The 22,602-nt window shown below is 44.1% G+C and overlaps 1 protein-coding gene across 2 annotated transcripts in view; it reads right to left on the bottom strand.

Moving 5' to 3' along the window:
• GPR158 (G protein-coupled receptor 158) overlaps positions 1–15,322 on the bottom strand; it is a 361,595-nt gene extending 346,273 nt beyond the window's left edge. Inside the window, exons 1-2 of one of the 2 annotated variants that reach the window (XM_073677528.1) lie at positions 14,875–15,322; positions 13,719–14,703 (exon numbers count right to left, since the gene is read on the bottom strand). In XM_073677528.1, the coding sequence (XP_073533629.1) occupies positions 13,719–14,602 (884 nt within the window). In that variant the 5' untranslated portion in view covers positions 14,603–14,703; positions 14,875–15,322. Of the gene's footprint in view, positions 1–13,718 lie in introns of both variants that reach the window. The other variant, XM_073677529.1, reaches the window with a different exon arrangement.
• Positions 15,323–22,602: the final 7,280 nt, after the last annotated feature.

Genomic DNA, 22,602 nt, shown 5'->3' with positions numbered 1-22,602 from the left:
CTAATGACACGTGACCCAACTTTGCCATCCTGATTTCCATGCAGCCTTCTCTATATCTCTCTGCTCCTACTATATACTAATGGTACGTGACCCAACTTTGCCATCCTGATTTCCATGCAGCCTTCTCTATATCTCTCTGCTCCTACTATATACTAATGGTACTTGACCCAAGTTACACCACCCACCCCCCACTTTCATTTATGACCTTGTTTACTGAACCTTTGAGTATCCAGCATCTGGTTCAGCCTTAATCAGCTGATCAAGATGAGCACAGACCACTCCCATCTGGTTCACAGCTGAATGCATTCAGTTACAAATATATTGTGAGTCAGGAGTCTGTGTCAGACTTAAGTCTGTGTCCATCACCTTAAGTGTCCATCACCTTAAGTGTCCATTAGCTGAAGTGTGAGAAATATGAATTAATTCTGAATTGAATCTGAAGTGAACTGAAGGTAACTGGATACTAAGTCACAGTAAACAATGTTTGTCTTTGTTTTCACTCTCACCCCCTTAATCCTTCACTTCTTACAACCACCCCTAATCCCTACACCTAGTAAGGAACTCTTCATCTCTCCCTCCATTCTCCCCACCCATCTCACCTGCTCCTCAGAGCTATTCCTCAACATACAATCCTTTGCCTCCAAACACAGACAGCCACCTCATGCCCTCTCCTGCTCCCACCTACTAACGCTTTCTCTGCTTCTCCTCAATGCCGGCGACATCTCTCCAAATCCTGGCCCTCCTCACCACATTCCGACAGTCACTTCCACCTCCTACCCATGATCTATCCCAAACTCTCGTAATCCTTCTGACCTTATACCCATCCACCCAGCCCCCGCTTCCCCAATCCCCCTAACAGGAGCTCTATGGAACGCTCGCTCTGTCTGCAACAAACTTTCCTACATTCACAACCTCTTCATCACCAACAAGCTTTCCTTCCTTGGCATCACTGAAACCTGGCTCACCCCCTCTGACACGGCCTCTCCTGCTGCACTTTCGTACAGCGGATTCCACCTCTCCCATACCCCCCGCCCCACCGGCAAGCACGGTGGAGGAATAGGTTTCCTCCTCTCAGAAAACTGCTCCTTCACCCATATCCCACTGCCGCCCCTCTTTTGAAGTGCACTGCGTGCGTATCTACTCCCCCTCCAACTCCCAACTGGCTGCCATCTACCGCCCCCCAGGATCACCCACCACTTTCTTTGACCACTTCACCACTTGGCTACTTCATTTCCTCTCCGTTGACATCCCCACTATCCTCATGGGCGACTTCAACATCCCCATTGACACTTCCCTCTCAGCTGCCTCTAAGCTTCTATCCCTCACTTTCTCCTTTGGTCTTACCCAGTGGTCTTCCACACCCACCCACAAAGACGGCCACACGCTGGACCTCATCTTCACCCGCCTATGTTCCCTATCTAACCTCTCTAACTCACCTCCCCCTCTCTCTGACCACAACCTACTTACATTCTCTACCCTCTCCTCTCCAGGGTAACAATCCCCACTCCACAAACTTGCATACCCTCGCAGAAATCTCAAACACCTTGACCTACACTCACTCTCTGAATCCCTTCTCCCTCTTACAGACATTAGTTCCTTGCATGATGCAGATGTTGCTGCCACTTTATACAACACCACAACAGCTGCAGCTCTCGATTTGGTCACCCCCCTCACACATACCAAAGCTCGCACGATCAACAGACAACCCTGGCACACCAGCCTAACTAAAGAACTGCGACGGGCCTCCAGGGTCGCTGAGCGTAGATGGAAAAGGTCCCACTCCAATGAGCACTTCATCGCATTCCAACAGTCCCTCACTACCTTCAAGTCCACACTCACTGCAGCAAAACAAACATACTTCTCATCTCTCATTTCCTCCCTGTCTCACAACCCCAAACAACTATTCAACACCTTCAATTCTCTCCTCCGTCCCCCAGTGCCTCCTTCCTCTCCTCTTATTTCAGCCGAAGACTTTGCCTCATTCTTCAAATAGAAGATTGACACCATCAGACAAAGCTTTTACCTAAAGCCCCCACAGCCCCTCCCCACACCTACTCAACCCTCCTCCTCCAAAACCACATTCTCCACCATTACGGAAGATCAGCTTTCCTCTTTACTCTCCAAATCACACCTCACCACCTGTAAACTTGACCCAATCCCGTCCCACCTCATCCCAAACCTTACCACTATCTTCATCCCAGCCCTAGCCCACCTCTTCAACCTGTCACTAACAACTGGTGTCTTCCCCTCAAGCTTCAAACATGCCTCAATCACACCCATCCTCAAAAAGCCCTCCCTTGACCCATCCTCTCTGTCAAGCTATCGCCCCATATCACTTCTCCCCTATGCCTCAAGACTACTGGAACAACACGTCCATTCTGAGCTGTCCTCCCACCTCTCCTCCTGCTCCCTCTTCGACCGCCTGCAATCTGGTTTCCGACCGCACCATTCTACTGAAACTGCACTGACCAAAGTTACCAATGACCTACTAACCGCCAAATCTAAGCGACACTATTCTGTCCTCCTCCTCCTAGACCTGTCATCTGCCTTCGACACGGTGGACCATTCCCTCTTACTAAAAACTCTCTCATCTCTCGGCATCACAGACTTGGCCCTATCCTGGATCTCCTCATACCTAACAGACCGGACATTCAGTGTGTCCCACTCACACACCACCTCCTCATCTCACCCCCTATCTGTCAGTGTCCCCCAAGGTTCAGTTCTAGGACCCCTGCTCTTCTCCATCTACACCTTAGGCCTGGGACAGCACTTAGAGTCTCATAGCTTTCATTATCACCTCTATGCTGACGACACACAGATCTACCTCTCTGGACCTGATATCACCTCCTTACTAACCAAAATCCCACAATGTCTGTCTGCTATTTCATCCTTCTTCTCTGCTAGATTTCTAAAACTTAACATAGACAAAACAGAATTCATCATCTTTCCGCCATCTCATTCAACCCCCCCAACTGACCTATCCATCATAGTCAATGGCTGCCCACTGTCCCCAGTCCCTCAGGCTCGCTGCCTTGGGGTAACCCTGGACTCTGAACTCTCCTTCAAACCACATATCCAAGCCCTTTCCACTTCCTGCCGACTCCAACTCAAAAATATCTCCCGGATCCGCACATTCCTCAACCATGAATCTGCAAAAACACTAGTGCACGCCCTCATCATCTCCCGCCTTGACTACTGCAACCTCCTGCTCTGTGGCCTCCCTTCCAACACTCTTGCACCCCTCCAATCCATCCTAAACTCTGCTGCCTGACTAATCCACCTGTCCCCCCGCTATTCCCCGGCCTCTCCTCTCTGTCAATCTCTTCACTGGCTCCCCATTGCCCAGAGACTCCAGTTCAAAACCCTAACCATGACATACAAAGCCATTCACAACCTGTCTCCTCCATATATCTCTGACCTAGTCTCCCGCTACATACCTGCACGCAACCTCCGATCCTCACAAGATCTCCTTCTCTTCTCTCCTCTTATCTCCTCCTCCCACAATCGCATACAAGATTTCTCCCGTGCTTCCCCCCTACTCTGGAACTCTCTACCCCAACACATCAGACTCTCATCGACCGTGGAAACCTTCAAAAAGAGCCTGAAGACCCACCTCTTCCGACAAGCCTACAACCTGCAGTTACCACCACTCCACAAATAATGCTGCACGACCAGCTCTACCCTCACCTACTGTATCCTCACCCTTCCCTTGTAGACTGTGAGCCCTCGCGGGCAGGGTCCTCGCTCCTCCTGTACCAGTCGCCGTCACATTGTGTTCAAGATTATTGTAATTGTTCTTGTATGTATACCCCTTCTTCACATGTAAAGTGCCATGGAATAAATGGCGCTATAATAATAAATAATAATAAATAAATAAATAGGAACGTAGTCTAACAGAAACACGTCACCAATTCTGCATTTTTCACCCACTCCTGATTTTGGTTTACAAATACTGATGTAAAATACTGACCAAATACTGAACGTGTGAATGTGGCCTTACAAATGGTGAGGAGTGGAAGTAATGCAAAGTTACAGCTTTCTAATATACTTTAAATTAAAAAGTTGTAACATTTTTCATTATGCAGTGAACTGAACTTTTAAAGCCGTCCTGTCGCTTGACATTAATAGGCACTCCATAGTTAAATCGAGGAGATATTTATTAGCAATCTAATAGACATGTTAGTTGTCCATACAACCTTTCAAGTCAATAACTTAGACCTTCTTCAGATACATGGATTGCATTTAGGAGAGGTGAGTAAGACAGAGAAGCTCTAGTGGAAAGGCTGTGTGACCGCAGTGATGAGTGGCGCTAAGAAGATCCAAGTTATTGACTGAAACATTGTATATTAAAATCATATTAAATTTAATTTTGGAGTGCCTAGTTCTTCATATCTATTATAAGGGTGAGACCCAACTAGTGCGCCACATAGTGCCGTTCTCCGCATGCATTTGTCATAAATGTCATTTTTTTTACCTGGTGAAAAAGACTGCTCTCTGGAATCCGGTGTTATTCTTTTCTTGCTCCTCTACGCCTCCATTTCCTTCTTCCTTGAATGTAAATTTCGTCTTGTTAGTTAAGGGGTCGTGATCATCAAGAAGACTCCTACAGAGAACATCTAAGAACCACTCCCACTTGGCTATCAAGTCAGGATTTACATATAGGAAAGAGGGGTCCATATGTAAGGAACAGAGAGGAGCAGGAACGAAAGAAAAACAATGACAGATTCAAGTTAAAAAAATGACAATAACGACATCCTTATGGCAAATGACAGGTCCTTTTTGTGTTTTAGTATGTTGCAGCCCCTGTTGAGCAGTGTTGATTGGCGTGGGTCCATTGCAGAATCATACGTACATTTTACGTTGCAATTTGTTGTATTGTTTTTTGTGAAAATCACAAATGTGGATGCCAAAAATATAAAATAATGACTGATACTTTTCCTATCTACTATATCCTCTCTTGTGGCTAGTCCAAAAAATGAGGAGAAAAAAGTTCATAGTAATGGTAAACCTTCTCTATACCAAACATCTACTGTCCTAGACCATAAAAAGTTAAAGGGAACATCCACTATTGAACATGACATATAGTATTTATTTTTTAACTCACTTATATAGCACCATTAATTCCACAGCGCTTTATGGACATTATCATCTTTGTCCCCATTGGGGCTCACAATCTAGATTCCCTATCAGTATGTCTTTGGAGTGTGGGAGGAAACCCACACAAACATGGGGAGAACATACAAACTTATTGCAGATGTTGTCTTTGGTGGGATTTGAACCCAGGACCCAGGACCCCAGCGCTACAAGACTGCAGTGCTAACCACTGAGCCACCATAGTACAGCCATGTATATGGGGCTCTTACAGAGACCCTATGGCTCTGTAATAATAATCTTTGTTTTTATATAGCGTTAATGCTTTACATACATTAGCATCACTGTCCCCATTGGGGCTCACAATCTAAATTCCCCAGTATGTCTTTGGAGTGTGGGAGAAAATCGGAGAACACCCACATAAACACGGGGAGAACATAAAACTCCTTGCAGATGTTGTCCTTTGTGGGATTTGAACCCAGGACACCAGTTAACCACTGCGCCACCGTGCTGCCCGGTGAAATAGACTATTAGTGCTTGTAGGTTTATGGTAGATGAGTGTCCCTAGGGTCCCATCCCGTTCTTTCTTGATTAGTACATCCAGGAAAGGCAACTGGTTATAACTAAACTCCGATGTAAATCTAAGTCCCCCTCTATTGATGTTGAGTTCCCTGAGAAATTCAAGAAATTGTTCACTCGTCCCTGATCAGATGACAAAAATGTCATCAATACATCTATACCTTACCCCAATATATGGATGCCACCACTTATGATCATCCCTGAATATTGTAGATTCCTCCCACCAGCCCAGGAATAGGTTAGCATATGAGGGGACGCAGATGCTCCCCATCACAGTACTCCTGAGCTGGTGGAAGTATTTCCTGTCAAAAAGAAAGAAGTTATGAGTAAGAGTGAATTTTAGAAGATCCTCCATGAAGTCATTATGTCTGCTACACTCTATTGATCTTGATTTCAAAAAAAGTCTTACTCCTCTGATACCATCCTCATGGGGTATATTACTGTACAAAGCCTCGATATCTAGTAAGGCTTGCTCCCCTACATTCATGTATACATGCTCAAGGGTATATATGTAGGGGAGCAGGCAAAGGGAAAACAATTTTCCAGAGGCATTATTCCAACTGCAGGACCTCAGGTGGTACTGGTTGAACATTATACTGTGTGTGGGGGGATGGCGGTACTGCGGGAACATCATACGTACTGCATAAAGGGCATAATGGGGCCATAACACTGTGTGGGGGGGCATTATACATCCTGCATTAGGGGCATAATAGGGGCATTACACTGTGTTGGGTATCATACATACTGCATTAGGGGCATAATGGGAGCATTACACTGTGTGGGGGCATCATACATACTGCATAAGGGGCATAATGGGGGCATTACACTGTGTGGGGGCATCATACATACTGTATAAGGGGCATATTGGGGGTATTACACTGTGTGGGGCCAAGAAAGGGGCCCTGTACTATGAGAACAATACGTTTTCTCACTTCCTGTCTCCATAATTGGGTCGTATGTATCTATTACAAGAAACAGAACAAAAACCTTATGATTCTTATAAAGGGGCAACGCAAGACCCCTAAAGAGTCTCAGTGCTGAAGGGGTTAATGTCCCCTAAGCCCAGTAATGGGGAATCTCCACATACCTCCACCTGCAGAGCCGCCACCACATGGTAGAGACTAAATCCAAGTCTCTGTACTGCAGAGTTGTAGGCTCTCCATGTGGCATCATCATATATGCCTGTGTATGACATTGGAGGTACAGTATGGCCCTAGAGATTTCTATGGGTGCCATATTATGGCCTCATACACTCATGAGCTTGTAATATGACTGTTAGCATTACATAGAATCATAGAATCCTATAATCATAGAATGTTAGAGTTGGAGGGGACCTCCAGGAACATCGGGTCCAACCCCCTGCTCAATGCAGGATTCACTAAACCATCTCAGATGTCTGTCCAGCCTCTGTTTGAAGACTTCCATTGAAGGAGAACTCACCACCTCTCGTGGCCGCCTGTTCCACTCGTTAATCACCCTCATTACCCCTTATTGTATCCGGTTTTTCAAAGTAACTTGAGCAAGAGATCTACAAAAACGTTACTTCTGATCAGACATTTTTAGTTGTGGAGATATCCTTTAAAGTTTTACTAAAAAATACTTATATTTTACAATAAACATTAGTTTCCTAATTCAGAAATTTGAGAAGTAGGAATGCAATGACCAAAGGCGCTGACTACAGACTGCTGTCTCCTGTTTACAAAAGTCTATAGTCAGCTAATGGGCTCAAATCACAGACTGCCATAGTTTAATAGGAGGATCTGTAATAACAGTAAGCTTACGTTACCCAACTGGCAGCAGTAAACGATCAGCCATTCACTACAGATAGACTGCTATTGTTCTCGGCGGTGAAGGTCCTATTTACACAGGACAATGTGCTGCCGAGAATGATGATCATTAATCTTTTGTGCAAAACAGAAGATTGTTTAACCCAATGAGCGAATATGTTGTTTGTTCATAGGGTGATTGTTAAAGAAGTACCTCCATGAAAGTTTTTATCCTCTTAATATATTACAATCATCTATTATACAGCACTGTGTGCTTACAATTGCTTATTTTGCCTTTTTACCCGGTTAATTCTTCTCTTTTCCATTAAGTCTAGGACATCACATGATTAAAAACTGTCTAGCTGAATCCTTCTGACCTCTAAGCAGCAAAGGAAGTCTCTTTTCCTTGCATGAGTCACCATTAGAACTACAATCCTACATCAATGAAAAAAATAAATAAGGAAGAAAAATAAAAGCATGGAGGGCGGGAGCAGCTGGGTCAAGAGTTGAAGAGGAGGTGGAGCTGAGCTGCCAAGGACTTTGCAGTGATGTAGTATTGTTGTTCTAATGTTAACTCATCCATGGAAAAGAGACTTCCTGTTTCTACATAGAGCTTAGAAGGATTCAGCTAATCAGTTTTTAATCTCGTGATGTCATAGACCTAATTGATAAGAGAAAAAATTGTTGGGTAGAAAGGCAAAATGAGCAATTGTAAGTACACAGTGCTCTATAATATGATGACTGCAATATATTAAGGATAAAAACTTTCATTGGAGTGCTTTTTTAAGAATACTTGTTCACAATAATCTTTCAGTTTAAAATGACCTTTAGTGGGGATTATTTCAGCTAGTGATCACTGCAGTTAGGGTATGTGCATGTGGCACCCCTGAGGGTTCGACCACCACAGGGATGTTGCACTTCTCTAATGGAGTGTAGTGTTCCTCCTCTGAGGTAAGAATAGTGTGATGGTCAGGACCCCACCTCCACATCCAACACCACACTTCTCCCACCAGAGGAGGCTAGAATGCACTAGGTGCTGCCCCTCCTGGTAATCGGGAGACTGGGGAACCAAGAGATAGGGGAACCATTTAGTGGGTGATGGTGGAGGACTCACATTTTAGTGACACTGTGAATTTCATATTTAATACACAGCCATTTTGCCTCTTGGTTCTTCGACTGTTCCTTATCGTGATCTCTCCTCCCTGAACGTGGATCCTGTGTGGACCTGCAGAGGACGGGGACACGGCCCCTCGTACCTCGGCCTTGGGTCGAGGGGCAGGCTGCAGATAATGTATGTCTCAGCCCGGTCAAGGACCATGATCAAGAAGGCCCGGAGCTTAGGAGTGTAGCTCCACCGCAAATGGATCCCAGGGAGGATGCAGACGGAGCGGTATACGCCACCTGTCCTCGCCAACCTGATCTATTCAGAGGGATTCCGGCTGCAAGAGGGGTACCGGCCCCCGACACCCGACCTTGCTACTCCACGTCCTGGTCGGGAAAGCCCGGTAGGCCCTGAGGATCCCACCGGGTAAAGGAAAGAGCGGAGCTGCCACTTGTACCCTTTTTCTGAGAGAAGTTCAGAGGGAGACCCGGCCTATCTACACACACACAGACAGGAAAGGACCCGGTCTGAAGTCTAGGAACACTCTGGTGCGGGGTCCTGATTGAACGCTGGACTTACTCAGAGGTTGTCGGACCCTCGTCTCTGGTGACCGCAGAACTCCGCGAGGAGCAGGGAGAAGCCTTGCAGCTGTACTCTTCAACGTGAGTATAAAAAACCCTGGAAGTTAACCCCTATGGCCTCCGGACTCTTTATTCTGCATTACACTGCACTACGCAGCACCAGACCGCCTGGACTACAACCCCCTCCATCCTGTCCCTCTGCCCTGAGGCCCTGCTCCACCTGTGGGGAGTAGTAACAATGATGGCTGCCATAATACCATGCCTCGGCGGACTGCAGCAGCGCTGGTGGCCTTCACCAGGTGCCACAGGTGGCGTAGTCGAGATCAGCCACTCAACCCGGATAAGCCCGTACCATCTCTTTTGTTTTAGTGTGACGACCCTGGGCACGGAGCGGGTCCGGGCCACGGCTGCACCCCATCTCTACATCACAGGACCCGACTCCGAGTCCCCCATCTCCCAGGGTAGGGCTTACAGAAGGACGAACGCCGTCTGAGTCACACATGCACACATCTTTTTTGCTACCTTTTTTGAGCAGATACTCTGAGGTTTTCAGCCGTTTTGCGTTTTTGAGAGGGATTTGGAGAATTTCCACTCCAAAAACTAATCTCAGTGTGAATATACCCTTAAGGTATGTGTGCAGGGAGTTTTTTTTTACACAGTCAAAGACCACAAGTTTTGTGGTGGAAACCGCTTCAAGAACACTCTTTCTTTAGGGAGTTTTTTGAGGAGTTTTTCATTTCCTAAAGGGGTTTTGAAGAGTTTTTGAAGTGTTTTGGAATAGTTTCCTGAAGTTCTTTTCAACCGTTTGATTGGACAGTGTCTAGTTTCGAGCAGATTCCACTAGGAGCCATTTCAAAGAAGTAACATGTACTTTATTTTTTACCAACAGACATTTTTTAAAACCTTATCAGGTTTATCCAGGACTATTTTTGTTACTCTGGGCCTAAAAACTAACAGGCAGGTAGCTGCTAACTAACTACCTGCCTGTTCTACCCGGCGCCGGCAGAGAGCAGTCATTGAGCGCTCCTGACGGCGATTCAGCTGCTCAAAGTCAACAGAGCAGCTCTTCCTCTTCCAGCTACTCTGTCAGTGGGGCTTCAGTATAAGCTGTTGAATCGCCGGCAAGAACGGTCTGCGACTGCTCTGTGCTGGCAGAGATCGGGGACGGGCACAACAGGCAGGTAGGTAGAAGCTACCTGCCTTTTAGTTTTATGCCCACAATAAAAACAAAGTCCTGGATCAACCCTTTAAAAGGGGTTGTCCACTACTCAGACAACCCCATCTCAATCACCATTGTTCCTTCATATAAAATAAAGCAGCTATACTCACCTCCGGTGCGGGCACCATTCCAGCAATATTGGCACCTGCTCTCCCGGGGCTCACATAAATTACATTCGGAGGAAGTGCCCTCACTTTTTCCCCTTGTCAGTATCATCCAAAGGAAGTGAGAGGGACGTAGCCACTGATTAGCTGCAGGGCTTGTGTGACATTTCACGTGAGCCCCGGGAGACCAGGAATGGTGCCCGCACCAGAGGTGAGTATAGCTGCTTTATTTTACATGGGGGAACTATGGTGATTGAGAAGGGGTCGTGGTCTGAGTTGTGGACATCTCTCCAGTTGTGAAGAGAGAGGGAGACAGAGAGAGAGAGAGAGAGGGAGAGAGACGGAGACAGAGAGAGAGGAAGGGAGAGAGAGGGAGGGAGAGAGAGGGAGAGAGTGAGGGAGAAAGGGAGGGAGAGAGGGAGACAAAGAGAGAGTGGGAGAGGGAGGGAGAGGGAGGGAGAGGGGGAGAGAGAGGAAGACAGAGAGAGGGAGAGAGCACGAAAGAGAGGAAGAGAGAGTAGCAAAGAGAGGGAGAGAGAGAGGGAGAGAGAGGGAGATAGAGAGAGAGGAAGGGGGAGAGAGGAAGTGAGAGAGGGAGAGAGTGAGGGAGAAAGGGAGGGAGAGAGGGAGACAAAGAGAGAGTGGGAGAGGGAGGGAGAGAGAGGGAGAGGGGGAGAGAGAGGAAGACAGAGAGAGGGAGAGAGCACGAAAGAGAGGAACAGAGAGTAGAAAAGAGAGGGATAGAGAGAGGGAGAGAGAGGGAGATAGAGAGAGAGGAAGGGGGAGAGAGGAAGTGAGAGAGGGAGATAGTGAGGGAGAAAAGGAGGGAGAGAGGGAGACAAAGAGAGAGGGAGGGAGAGAGAGGGGGAGATAGAGGAAGAGAGAGAGAGTGAGAGAGCACAGAAGATAGGAAGAGAGAGTAGAAAGAGAGAGGGAGAGAGAGAGGGAGAGAGAGCAAGAGAGAGGGAGAGAGTGAGGGACAGAGTGAGGGAGAGAGGGAGGGAGAGAGAGAGACAAAGAGAGAGTGAGACAGAGAGAAAGAGAGGGAGAGAGGAAGGGAGAGAGAGAGGGAGACAGAGAGAGAAAGACAGAGAGAGGGAAGGAGAGAGAGGTTTTACAGCTCCAAACTTTGGGTCCCAATTGATTTCTGTGTGGTTCGGGTTCAGGTTCAAGTTCAGGTACAATTCTGGTACCCAAAACAAACTTTGGATTAAAGTTCAGTCAACACCGACAAACTCGAATTTCCACGGGTCGGCTCATCCCTAAAAGATGATATTGGCTCTGGCAGAAGCCGGATGTAAACAATGAACAGAGCAGCACTGCGCTGATTAATGGGGGGACCGTGTGTCAGACCGCCAAACCTATATTAGGGCCACGTTCATCAGTATTTGTAAGCTAAAGCCAGGAGTGGAACAATCAGACGAAAAGTATAATAGAAACTCATCACCACTTCTGTATTTTTCACCCACTCCTTGTTTTGGCTTACAAATACTGATGTAAAACACTGACCAAATACTGAAGGTGTGAATGTGGCCTAAGTACAGGTCCTCAATCTCATATGCCTGGAGAGCTCCTTTAATTAAAAAAAAAATTGTCTAGACTGGAAACACTTGTAGAAAATCCTCAACTGCAAGAACTATAAGGTCTCCATGTGGTTCAGCGTCTGCATGTTCAGTAAACAAGAACCACATGTTAATGATTACTAAAGTGCAGAGGGTTACCCTTAAGAGTTAAAAAAAAATTTTTAACTTCACCTTACTGACTTTGCAATTTACAAAGAGCGATAAATTGTTCTAATGGAATTGACAACAAACATCCATAATGATAATCAGACGATCAAGCGTATCATAATGAGATAAAGAAAGGAGATTTATCATTAGGAGAGATTAATAGATTAAAAAAAAAAAAACTGTTGGAAAATAATCAACACACGTTGCTTCATGTGTAATATAATAATTAATAAATCATCATATTTGGCAACGAAATGTACTCTGCAAGCATAATACATAAATAAATAAAATTAACAAAAAAATAATAAATAAAAATAACAATAAAGAAATAAAATTAACAATAAATAAGTAAAAATAAGAAAAAATAATAAATAAAAATAACAATACATAAATAAAAAATAACAATAAAAAAATTAAGCAACAATAATAATTAAAAATTACAATAAATAAATGAAATCAACACAAAATAATAAAAATAGCAATATAAAAATAAAAATAAATAAAATTAACAAAAAATAATAAAGTAAATAAAAAATAAATAAATAAAAAAAAGAAAGAACATTCTATTGTGCATCATCAATCCCAGCATTGTTTGGGTCATTTATGTCTTTATATAATCTGCATTATTTTAGCCTTCCTCCTCTACTCCCCTGTCGCTCACCGCAAAGCCCTTTTTCTGTTACTTAAGTACAATAATCCTGACATTATTGGCTTATTGCATCTAATAAGTGCATAAAGTTTATCCCACGTCAAATAAATCACTGAAATCCCAGAATCTTAACTGCAAAGCAGACTGCTTGTTGCCTGGCACTATTCCTCACTGCCAAGTGCCATGATCACATAGACTGGCACAGGTCCATGCTTGTATTTAGTGGAGCATAGCACATAAATATATTATGGTACTGTATGCACTTCAACATATGATTAATAAATCATAGAGAGCCATAATGAGTTTACACAGCAGATCTCGCTCTGCCTATATGGACTCCAGCACACAAAGGGTGGCCAGTATTTCTATGATTTGTCTGCTATATTTAGCCGGCTGTTGCTGGTGTATGTGTGATATGTGTGTATGTGTGATGGATGTGTAGTGTGTATGGGTTGTGTCTGCTTTCCGGAAGAGTGCATAGTTCTTTTCAACTGGTAAAATTATGACAGTCTCTAATTGCACAGCCATTATTAAGCTTTGCATTCCAACCGGGGAGGAAGATGATTTGTGTCTGAACAATAGATTCAATTTTAGGTTTCTACAATGTCCTGTGTAATTATCAAACTTAATTAGTCTGCAGTTGTTATTATGCAAATACATGATTCACAGAACTCCAGTGTTAGATATGTAGAAACAGCTGCTGTATCTTCTGCAGAAGAGATTACCCTTGTATCCCTTATTAGTCGCCTAATATCAAGGTAGAATTCTGGTGCAAGCTAAACCTTATAAGAAAAATTGGTTATTACACAGTCCCCTTTGCATGTCTCCTGTGGATATCATGCCATAGTAGAACAAGAAGGCTAAGAGCTCTCCCCTCCTCAGAAAATGTCTTCCTACCTGAATTCTCGAACAAGATTTGTCTTAAGCCCATAAAATGCAGCAGAAAGGGAAAGGAGCCAGTTGGGTTTGTATTTCCCATGTTCGCATTCCAGAAAAGGTGACGACCACTTGATGTGACTCCTGTCAGTAAGGTAGTTAAAGCCCTTCTTCCAGCTCTCATCTAAAGTTTTAGCACCATTTAAAACCCTCTTGTGCTGGTGGTGAGGCCTCCCCTTGGGTTTGAAAGCCCGGAACCACTCAGTTTCCTGTGTGGCATTGGCCAGATGTTGAGCCGAAGAAGACAGATCTTGGAAATGGAGCTTATCTTCCTCTCGAGATGCCTGAAGATACACATCGGGGATGTTGTACAATGGGTCCATGCTTAAAGTGATGACAGACCTAAAAATTCTAGGTTCTCCTTCAAGGATACTCCTTATAAGAGCACTGTACCACTCCAGGTCCCTCTGTGAGGTGTGGTCTCTGGATTTATTGCTTTGGAACATCATGTTTAAAAAGTTGGAGGAATGGACAAGTAAATCCACCGAACTGTGCAAAGACTGATGAGTAGTTGTGGGTGAAACCCCTGATAGACTAGTCAACTCATACCTCTTTGAGCAGTTGGCCCGCCTGAGTTCATTAGAATCCCCTGTATATAGGAAAGAAGCCACATGTTTTGGCAAGTCCTCAGCCAGATTCTGTTCTAAAACGGTGCTCTCCGTGGTCCTGATCCACATGGAAGGATGCTCCAGGCTTCTAGGGTGGTTGTAGATGGGTTGCTTATCCCTGGTTATCTTGTGCTGTTCTTGACGAGCTATACGCCCTTCCAAGTCTAGGCTAGAGGCTGCCAACAAACAGACCTGGGCAAGGAAGGCTGCAAGAATCATCATATAAGCCATAATCATGAGTGATCTGCAATATCCAAAAGAACTCAAATCAGTTGTGATTAGGTCTCAAAATCGCACATCTTGGATCATCGTGCTGCATCCAACCCAAATGATATCACCTGTAGTCAAATAGGAAAAAAAAATTGGAAAAAAAAAATCAGAAGAGAAATGAATATCCAGTCTATCCCGTCTTCCCCCAGCAGGTTTCCAGTAGGAATTACGCAGACAACTGCCTTGATCTTAGCAGGTTACATCCCATCTAGCACAGAAGCTATAGTTAGATTGCTTACGTCTGTATCTTCATCCTCGAGTATGGTCTTCAGAGAGGAAAGAGAAGACAAATTCCCAGGGACTTCACCCTCTAATATCTTCATCTCAAGGGTAACTCTGTACTGCCACATCCACTGTGCACATCAAAGCAATGAAGCACATTGAAGAACAATGCAATGGGCTTTGGCTAATTGAGGACTTGGATGAGCTTAAGGAATATTCTCCGCCTTCCTCTGCTCGTGAAAGGATTTAACTACACTTTGCCAGAACCAAACACGTTCAGCCCTCACCCCCCTCCCAGCTTACTCCTATAGGTATACTTTGTCTTTCTTGGGCTGTGTATGGGCAGTTGCAATGTCAATCAGTGAACAGCCATTTGTAATGTGGGAGGAAAGGTGGAAGGAGCTCTCCAGTGCTGAACCTGAGCTGGCTGCTTAGTGATTAGGAAAACACTGAGACACATCGCTGAGAATTGTCTCCTCCTCCTGGAAACACTGCTCTGGCTTCTGCGAGTCTTGTTTTTCCAGCCTTTTCAGTGTTGCTTTATTTTTTTTCATTTTTTTTTTTTACAGGATTTGTAAGTGATGGAAGTAGTCGTGTATTTCTCTGCATTGTAGTCCGGAGATGCAATTCTGATTGCAGACAATTGTTATATAATTAAATGTTGTTTTGTGTCACTGCAGACTGTATGAGCAGGCTTATATGGGCAGGCTCACCCGTGTTATATTACGCTCATATTGGGCAAGTTCTCACTTGTTGTATTAAGCTTATGGGAATAATATTGCTATTGTACCATGCTCTTATGGGCAGGCTCTCTTATGTTGTGTCAAATTCATTTGGACAAGCTCTCTCCTGTTGTCAAATGAAAGAGTAACCACCATTTTATTTTTTTTCCCTATAAATCAATAGTACATGTGAAAATAAGAAACTTTGTTATAGATCTTATCAGATAAATCTGCTTCTTTTTCCGCTAATAATAATAATAATTTTTATTTACATGGCGCCAACATATTTCGCAGCACTTTACAATTAAGTAGGGACTTGTACAGACAATATAAACAATACAATTTATCACATTTCAACAGTTACAGGAGGAGTGAGGGCCCTGCTCACAATCTTACAATCTATATGGAAATGTGGGGGACACAATAGGAAGAACATGGTCACCAGGCAGTATCTGTCTAAGGGCAGTTACCTGTGCTATTTGGTGCATGGAGGGTATGGAGACAGATGAATAGTCAGGAGCAGATTAAGAGTTAGGCTGGTGAGTTGAGGTGATAGGCTTGTCTAAACAGATATGTTTTTAAAGTGTGTTTGAAGACATGGGGGCTAGATATCAGTTGGATCGTTTGGGGCAGTGCATTCCAGAAAACTGTTGCGGCACGAGAGAAGTCTTGGAGACAGAGGTGTAAGGTTAGGATTAAGGAGAATGTTAGTCTTAGATTAGTTGCAGAACGGAGGGCACGGGAGGGGTGATAGACAGAAATGAGGGATGAGATATAGGGCGGTGCAGAACTGCGGAGAGATTTGTGGGTGAGAGAGATGAGTTTGTATTGTATTCTGTGGTGAATGGGTAACCAGTGCAATGACTGGCACAAGGTAGAGGCATCCGTGAAGCGGCCTGATAGAAATACGACCCTGGCTGCTGCATTCAGAATGGATAGGAGAGGAGAGAGTTTGTTTAGAGGGAGACCGATCAGAAGAGAGTTGCAGTAGTCCAGATGAGAGTGAACAAGAGCGACCGTAAGAGTTTTTGCAGTATCAAAGGTGAGAAGAGGTCGGATTCTGGAGATGTTTTTAAGTTGCAAGTGACATGAGCGAGTGAGTGATTGTATATGGGGAATAAAGGAAAGTTGTGGGTCAAATATGACTCCAAGACAGCAAGCTTGCTGCTTGTGAGTTATGGTGGCACCACACAAGGAAATTGCAAAGTCAGGTATAGGTAGGTTAGTAGAGGGACGAAGAACAAGGAGTTCAGTTTTGGAGAGATTCAGTTTCAGATATAGGGAGGACATGATGTTAGAGACAGCAAAAAGACAAACACTGGTATTTTGTATTAGGGTAGGGGTGATGTCAGGTGAAGAGGTGTATAGTTGGGTGTCATCAGTATAGAGATGATGCTGGAAACCAAATCTGCTGATGGTTTGTCCAATAGGGACAGTATACAAGGAGAAGAGGAGGGGACCTAGGACTGATCCTTGTGGAACCCCGATAGTAAGGTGAAGATTAGAGGAAGAAGAGCCAGCAAAAGACACTGTAAAGGAGCGGCCAGAGAGATAGGAGGAGAACCAGGAGAGAGCGGTGTCCTGGATGCCTATAGAGCGGAGTATAGTGAAGAGGAGCTGGTGATCCACAGTGTCAAAAACAGCAGAAAGATCCAGTAGAAACAGCAGGGAGTAGTGACCATTAGATTTAGTTGTTAGTAGATCATTAGAGACTTTAGTGAGGGTAGTTTCAGTAGAGTGTGAAGAGCGTAAACCAGATTGTAAAGGGTCGAGAAGAGAGTTATCTGAGAGATAGCGGATTAGATGGGAGTGAACCAAGCATTCCAGGAGTTTAGAGATGAAGGAAAGATTAGAGACCGGTCTGTAGTTAGCAGTGCAGTTCTGGTCCAGGGATGGCTTTTTAAGTAAAGGGGTTACGATGGCATGTTTGAATGAAGAGGGAAAGATACCCAAAGAAAGAGAGGGGTTAAATATTTTAGTTAGGTGGGTAGTGACAGCTGGGGAAAGGAACTGAAGGAGATGTGAGGGAATAGGGTCACTGTTGCAGGTTGTAAGGCAAGAAGAAACGAGGAGTCTGGTCACTTCTTCTTCTGTGACCAACTTGAAGATGGAAAGTGAACTTGAGGTGCGGGAGGGAAGGGGATCCAGACTCTGAGGGGATTGTGCAAAAATGCCTTGACGGATATGAATGATTTTTTGTAGGAAATAAGTGGCCAGATCGTCAGCGCTTAGGTTGGTGACGGGGGTCTGTTATTTAGGGCTCAGGAGGGAGTAGAAGGTTTCAAAGAGTCGTTTAGGATTGTTGGCTCGAGTTGTGATGAGAGTGGTAAAGTAGACTTGTTTAGGCAGATGGATAGCAGAGTTATAAGTTTTGAGCATGCACTTATAGTGGATGAAGTCTTCTGCCGAGAGTGATTTTCTCCACAGACGCTCAGTTCACCTTGAGCAGCGCTGGAGAAAACGTGTTTACATCGTGTGCCAGGGCTGCTGTCTATGCCCCGTCTTTCTGCGTGTAGCAGGTACTGCTTCATCCAGGGTACTCTACAATGTGTTGTTATAGTGTGACAATGCTGAGTCTGGACAGGAGAGGGAGAGGATGGGGGCTAAAGATGACTGTAGATTGTTCATGAGTTGCTGGGTATTAATGGCACATAGATTTCTGTGTGTATAGTAAGTGGGGGTGTCACGGGTGAGGAGACCGTTCTTGACAGAGAAGGAAAGAAGGTTGTAGTAAGAGAGTGGTAGAAGGGAGTTAGTAAAGGACTGATCTTTCACTATCAAAATTCTCAATTCATAAGTACAGGAAAAATATATATCTTTGCACCGCGTTATCCAGTAGATAGAAAAATATTTTGATATGAGAGTCTTTAGTGGTTGATAGCTTTTAATGGCTAATTGAAAAGATGGTAACAAATTGCAAGCTTTTGAGACTCAGGTCTCTCTATTAGTCATAGAATAACACAAAATCCAAAGAGTCACATATTTATACACAACAATACACAGAAATAATGCAATAAATGAGACAAGTGACGTGAAGCAGAACTATCATTATGGGAGAGGGATAAACAGTTGTGGCTGTAAATATTGGAACAGTTCATAGATGAGGAGTATGAAAATTTTGTTGTCCTGTGATTGAGGCCTGGTCCATGATTGTGATGCCCCCACCACGTCTGAGGAGCACATTCCTTAGTTGATACAGAAAGACATAAATCCATGCGACACATTCATTCCTGCACTGAGTGTGTCAAAGGTCAGGGCCAGATCTAGAATTTTGTGGGCCCCGGGCGAAAGAGTCTTCATGGACCCCTTTAACAAATACCACGATTCATGATGCACAGATACAGCAGAGAAATATAGGTATAGTACAATGCCAAAGATTTCACTTACTTCTTACATTACATGAGTGATATCTATTGTAAAGTCTACAACAGCTCAGAAACCAGCGAATCCTCGCAGCGCACAGTGCAGACCGGACAGTATAGTCCTCCATACAGTATTATGGGCACCACATAGTCCTTCATACAGTATTATGAGCACCACATAGTCTCCCATACAGTATTATGGGCACCACATAGTCCCCCATACAGAATAATGGGCCCCACATAGTCCTTCATACAGAATAATGGGCCCCACATAGTCCTTCATACAGTATTATGGGCACCACATAGCCCCCCATACAGTATTATGGGCACCACATAGTCCTCCATACACTATAATGAGCCCCATATATTTCTCCATACAGAGTAATGAGTCCCATATATTGCTTCATACAGTACAATGAGCCCCATATAATGCTTCATACAGAATAATGGACCCCATATAATGCTCCATACAGAATAATGGACCCCATACAATGCTGCATACAGAATAATGGACCCCATATAATACTTCATACAGAATAATGGACACCATATAAAGCTCCATACAGAATAATGGACCCCATATAATGCTGCATACAGAATAATGGACCCCATATAATGCTTCATACAGAATAATGGACCCCATATAATGCTTCATACAGAATAATGGACCCCACATAAAGGTCCATACAGAATAAAGGACCCCATATAATGCTGCATACAGAATAATGGACCCCATATAATGTTTCATACAGAATAATGGACTCCATATAATGCTCCATACAGAATAGTGGAGCCCATATAATGCTTCATACAGAATAATGGGCCCCATATAAAGCTCCATACAGAATAATGGACCCCATACAATGCAGCATACAGAATAGTGGACTCCATATAATGCTTTATACAGAATAATGGACCCCATATAAAACTCCATACAGAATAATGGACCCCATATAATTCTCCATACAGAATAATGGGCCCCATATAATGCTCCATACAGAATAATGGGCCCCATTTAATGCTCCATACAGAATGGGCCCAATATAATGCTCCATACAGAATGGGCCCCATATAATGCTCCATACAGTATGGGCCCCATATATAGCTTCATACAGTCTGGGCCCATATATCACTCAATACAGTATGGGCCCCATATATAGCTCCATACATTATGGGCCCCATATATAGCTCCATACATTATGGGCCCCATATATACCTCCAAACAGTATGCGCCACATATATACCTCCAAACAGTATGGGTCCCAAATATACTTCCTAACAGTATGGGCCCCAAATATACCTCCAAACAGTATGGTTCCCATATATTGCTCCGTACATTCAAAAAAAATAAAAAATCAAATACTCAGAGCAGAGGGAGTGCTTTAGTGATGTCATCGCGTCCTCTGCACTGATACGTGACAGTGTCAGGAGACGCGGAAGACGCAGGAGCTGCGGAGGGTCAAGGAGAGGTAAGTATAAGTGCCGGGGCCCTGAGGAAGTGAGGGGGCCCACTTGTGGGTGCTGGCACTGGACCCCGTCGACTCACTGGCCCAATGGCGTGTCGGGGTATCCGATGGCAAGTGGGTGGCCCCGCTTGCTCAGGGCCCCAGCACTTGCCCGGGTTCGCCGAGTGTTGACGCCGGCCCTGTCAAAGGTTGCCATTAGTTTGTATTCCTAAACTCTCCTGTCTCTCTGAGTTACCTTTTAATACCAGTAATTTCATGTCCATGATGCTGTGATCAGGGATGCAAAAATGTTTGGCCACAGGTAGATCTATTCTTTTTCTTTTATTGTGTGGCGATCAGAATTCATCCTTGTTCTAAGTTTTTGCCCTGTCTCCCCTACATACAGACCCCCATTTGAACATTTGGTACATATAATTAAGTACATCACATTAGATGTGATGCAGCTGAAAGTACCTGGGATCTTGTAGTCCTAATGTAAGTTGGGGATCTTTATCTTGTCCGTGGTCATTATAAAGGTTTACATTTTTTCTGGTTGCAGGAAAAGGTTCCTGTAGATGTTGGAGAGGACAGGGAGCGTCTGACAATGATGTTTCTTAGATTTGGGGGCTGCCTAAAACACAGAAGTGGGGGGTCTGGAAGTATCGATTATAATCAGGCATCTTTTTGTAGTAAAGGTTGTAGTTTCCGTGCAGCTCCCCTTAGCACCTCCGGATTTGGATTGTAGGTGACTACTAGAGACACCCGGTTGCTTTCTTTTTTAGTTTTGTAATGTAGGAGATGATTTCTTGATATTCTGGTGGCTCTTGTAATCTGGTTCTCAATTGTTCTTGGTAGCCCTGATTCAAAAAGGTCTTTCTGAGGCCACCAAGGTGTTTGTTTCTATCAATAGGGTTGGAACATATCTGATTGTAAATGATGGCTTGGCTGTAGACAATATATTTTTTTATGTGTTTTGGATGAAAACTGTCCCATATTGGGTGGTTGATTGGCTTCTAGTACAGGGATGTCTCTATTTCATTGTTATGTGGCTTAATGATTGTGTCCAAAAAGTTAATTTCAGTACAGGAGTAGTTGGGTGTTAAGTTGATTGTGTGATGGTGGGATGAGATTGACTAAAATGTTCATGGAACATCAATAGCTGTTGCTCAGACTCCGTCCAGATGATTAAAATATCATCAATGTAATGGTAGTAGGCCAGAGGACTGATGGGACATGAGGACAAAAACTCACTTTCAAGATTAGCCATGCCATTTTACTTCCCATCGCTGTACCAGTCTCCTGTAGATATACAGCATGTTGTTATCAAATTCAAAGTAATTGTAGGTTAGGATGAATTTTGTAAGTTTCACCATAGAATCAGCATCAATTTCTGTATTTTCCATGAATACTTTGTAGGCATTTAATCCATTTTGGTGTGGGATATTATGTACTGGTAATAGTAACTCAGAGAGACAGGAGAGTATGGGAACACAAACTAATGACAACCTTTGACACATTCAGTGCAGGAATGAATGTGTCGCATGGATTTATGTCTTTCTATATAAAATAAGGAATGTGCTTCTCAGACCTTGTGGGGGCATCACAATCATGGACCAGACCTCAATCACAGGACAATAAAACTTTCACACTCCTTATCTATGAATTGTTCCAATATTTACGGCCTCAACTGTTTATCCCTCTCCCATAATGATAGCTCTGCTTTACGTCACTTGTATCATTTATTGCATCATTTCTGTGTCTTGTTGTGTATAAATATGTGACTCTTCAAATTTTGTGTTATACTATGCCTGATGAAGAGACCTGTGTAGTCTCGAAAGCTTGCAATTTGTTACCATCTTTTCAGTTAGCTATTAAAAGATATCAACCACTGAGGACTCTGAATTCATGAGTAAAATCTTTCTTCAGTGAATACAGTATTATGCCCCCACACAGCCCCCTTACACAGTTTTATGTCCCTACACAGCCCGCTTACACAGTATTATATCTCCACACAGCCCCTCACACAGTATTATGTCCCCACACAGCCCCTTATAGAGGATTATGTCCCCACACAGCCCCCTTATACAGTATTAAGTACCCCCACAGCACCCTTATACAGTATTATGTCCACACGCAGCCCCCTTACGCAGTATCATGTCCCCACACAGCCCCTTAGACAATATTATGTCCCCACACAGCCACCTTATACAGTATTA

The sequence above is a fragment of the Phyllobates terribilis genome, unplaced genomic scaffold (assembly GCF_046119375.1).
Source record: "Phyllobates terribilis strain yellow unplaced genomic scaffold, ASM4611937v1 Scaffold_4__5_contigs__length_816908805, whole genome shotgun sequence".
In the NCBI taxonomy this organism is placed as follows: domain Eukaryota; kingdom Metazoa; phylum Chordata; class Amphibia; order Anura; family Dendrobatidae; genus Phyllobates; species Phyllobates terribilis.
Note: the sequence above shows the minus strand (reverse complement) of the source record. Positions and strands in the feature narration are given on the sequence as shown.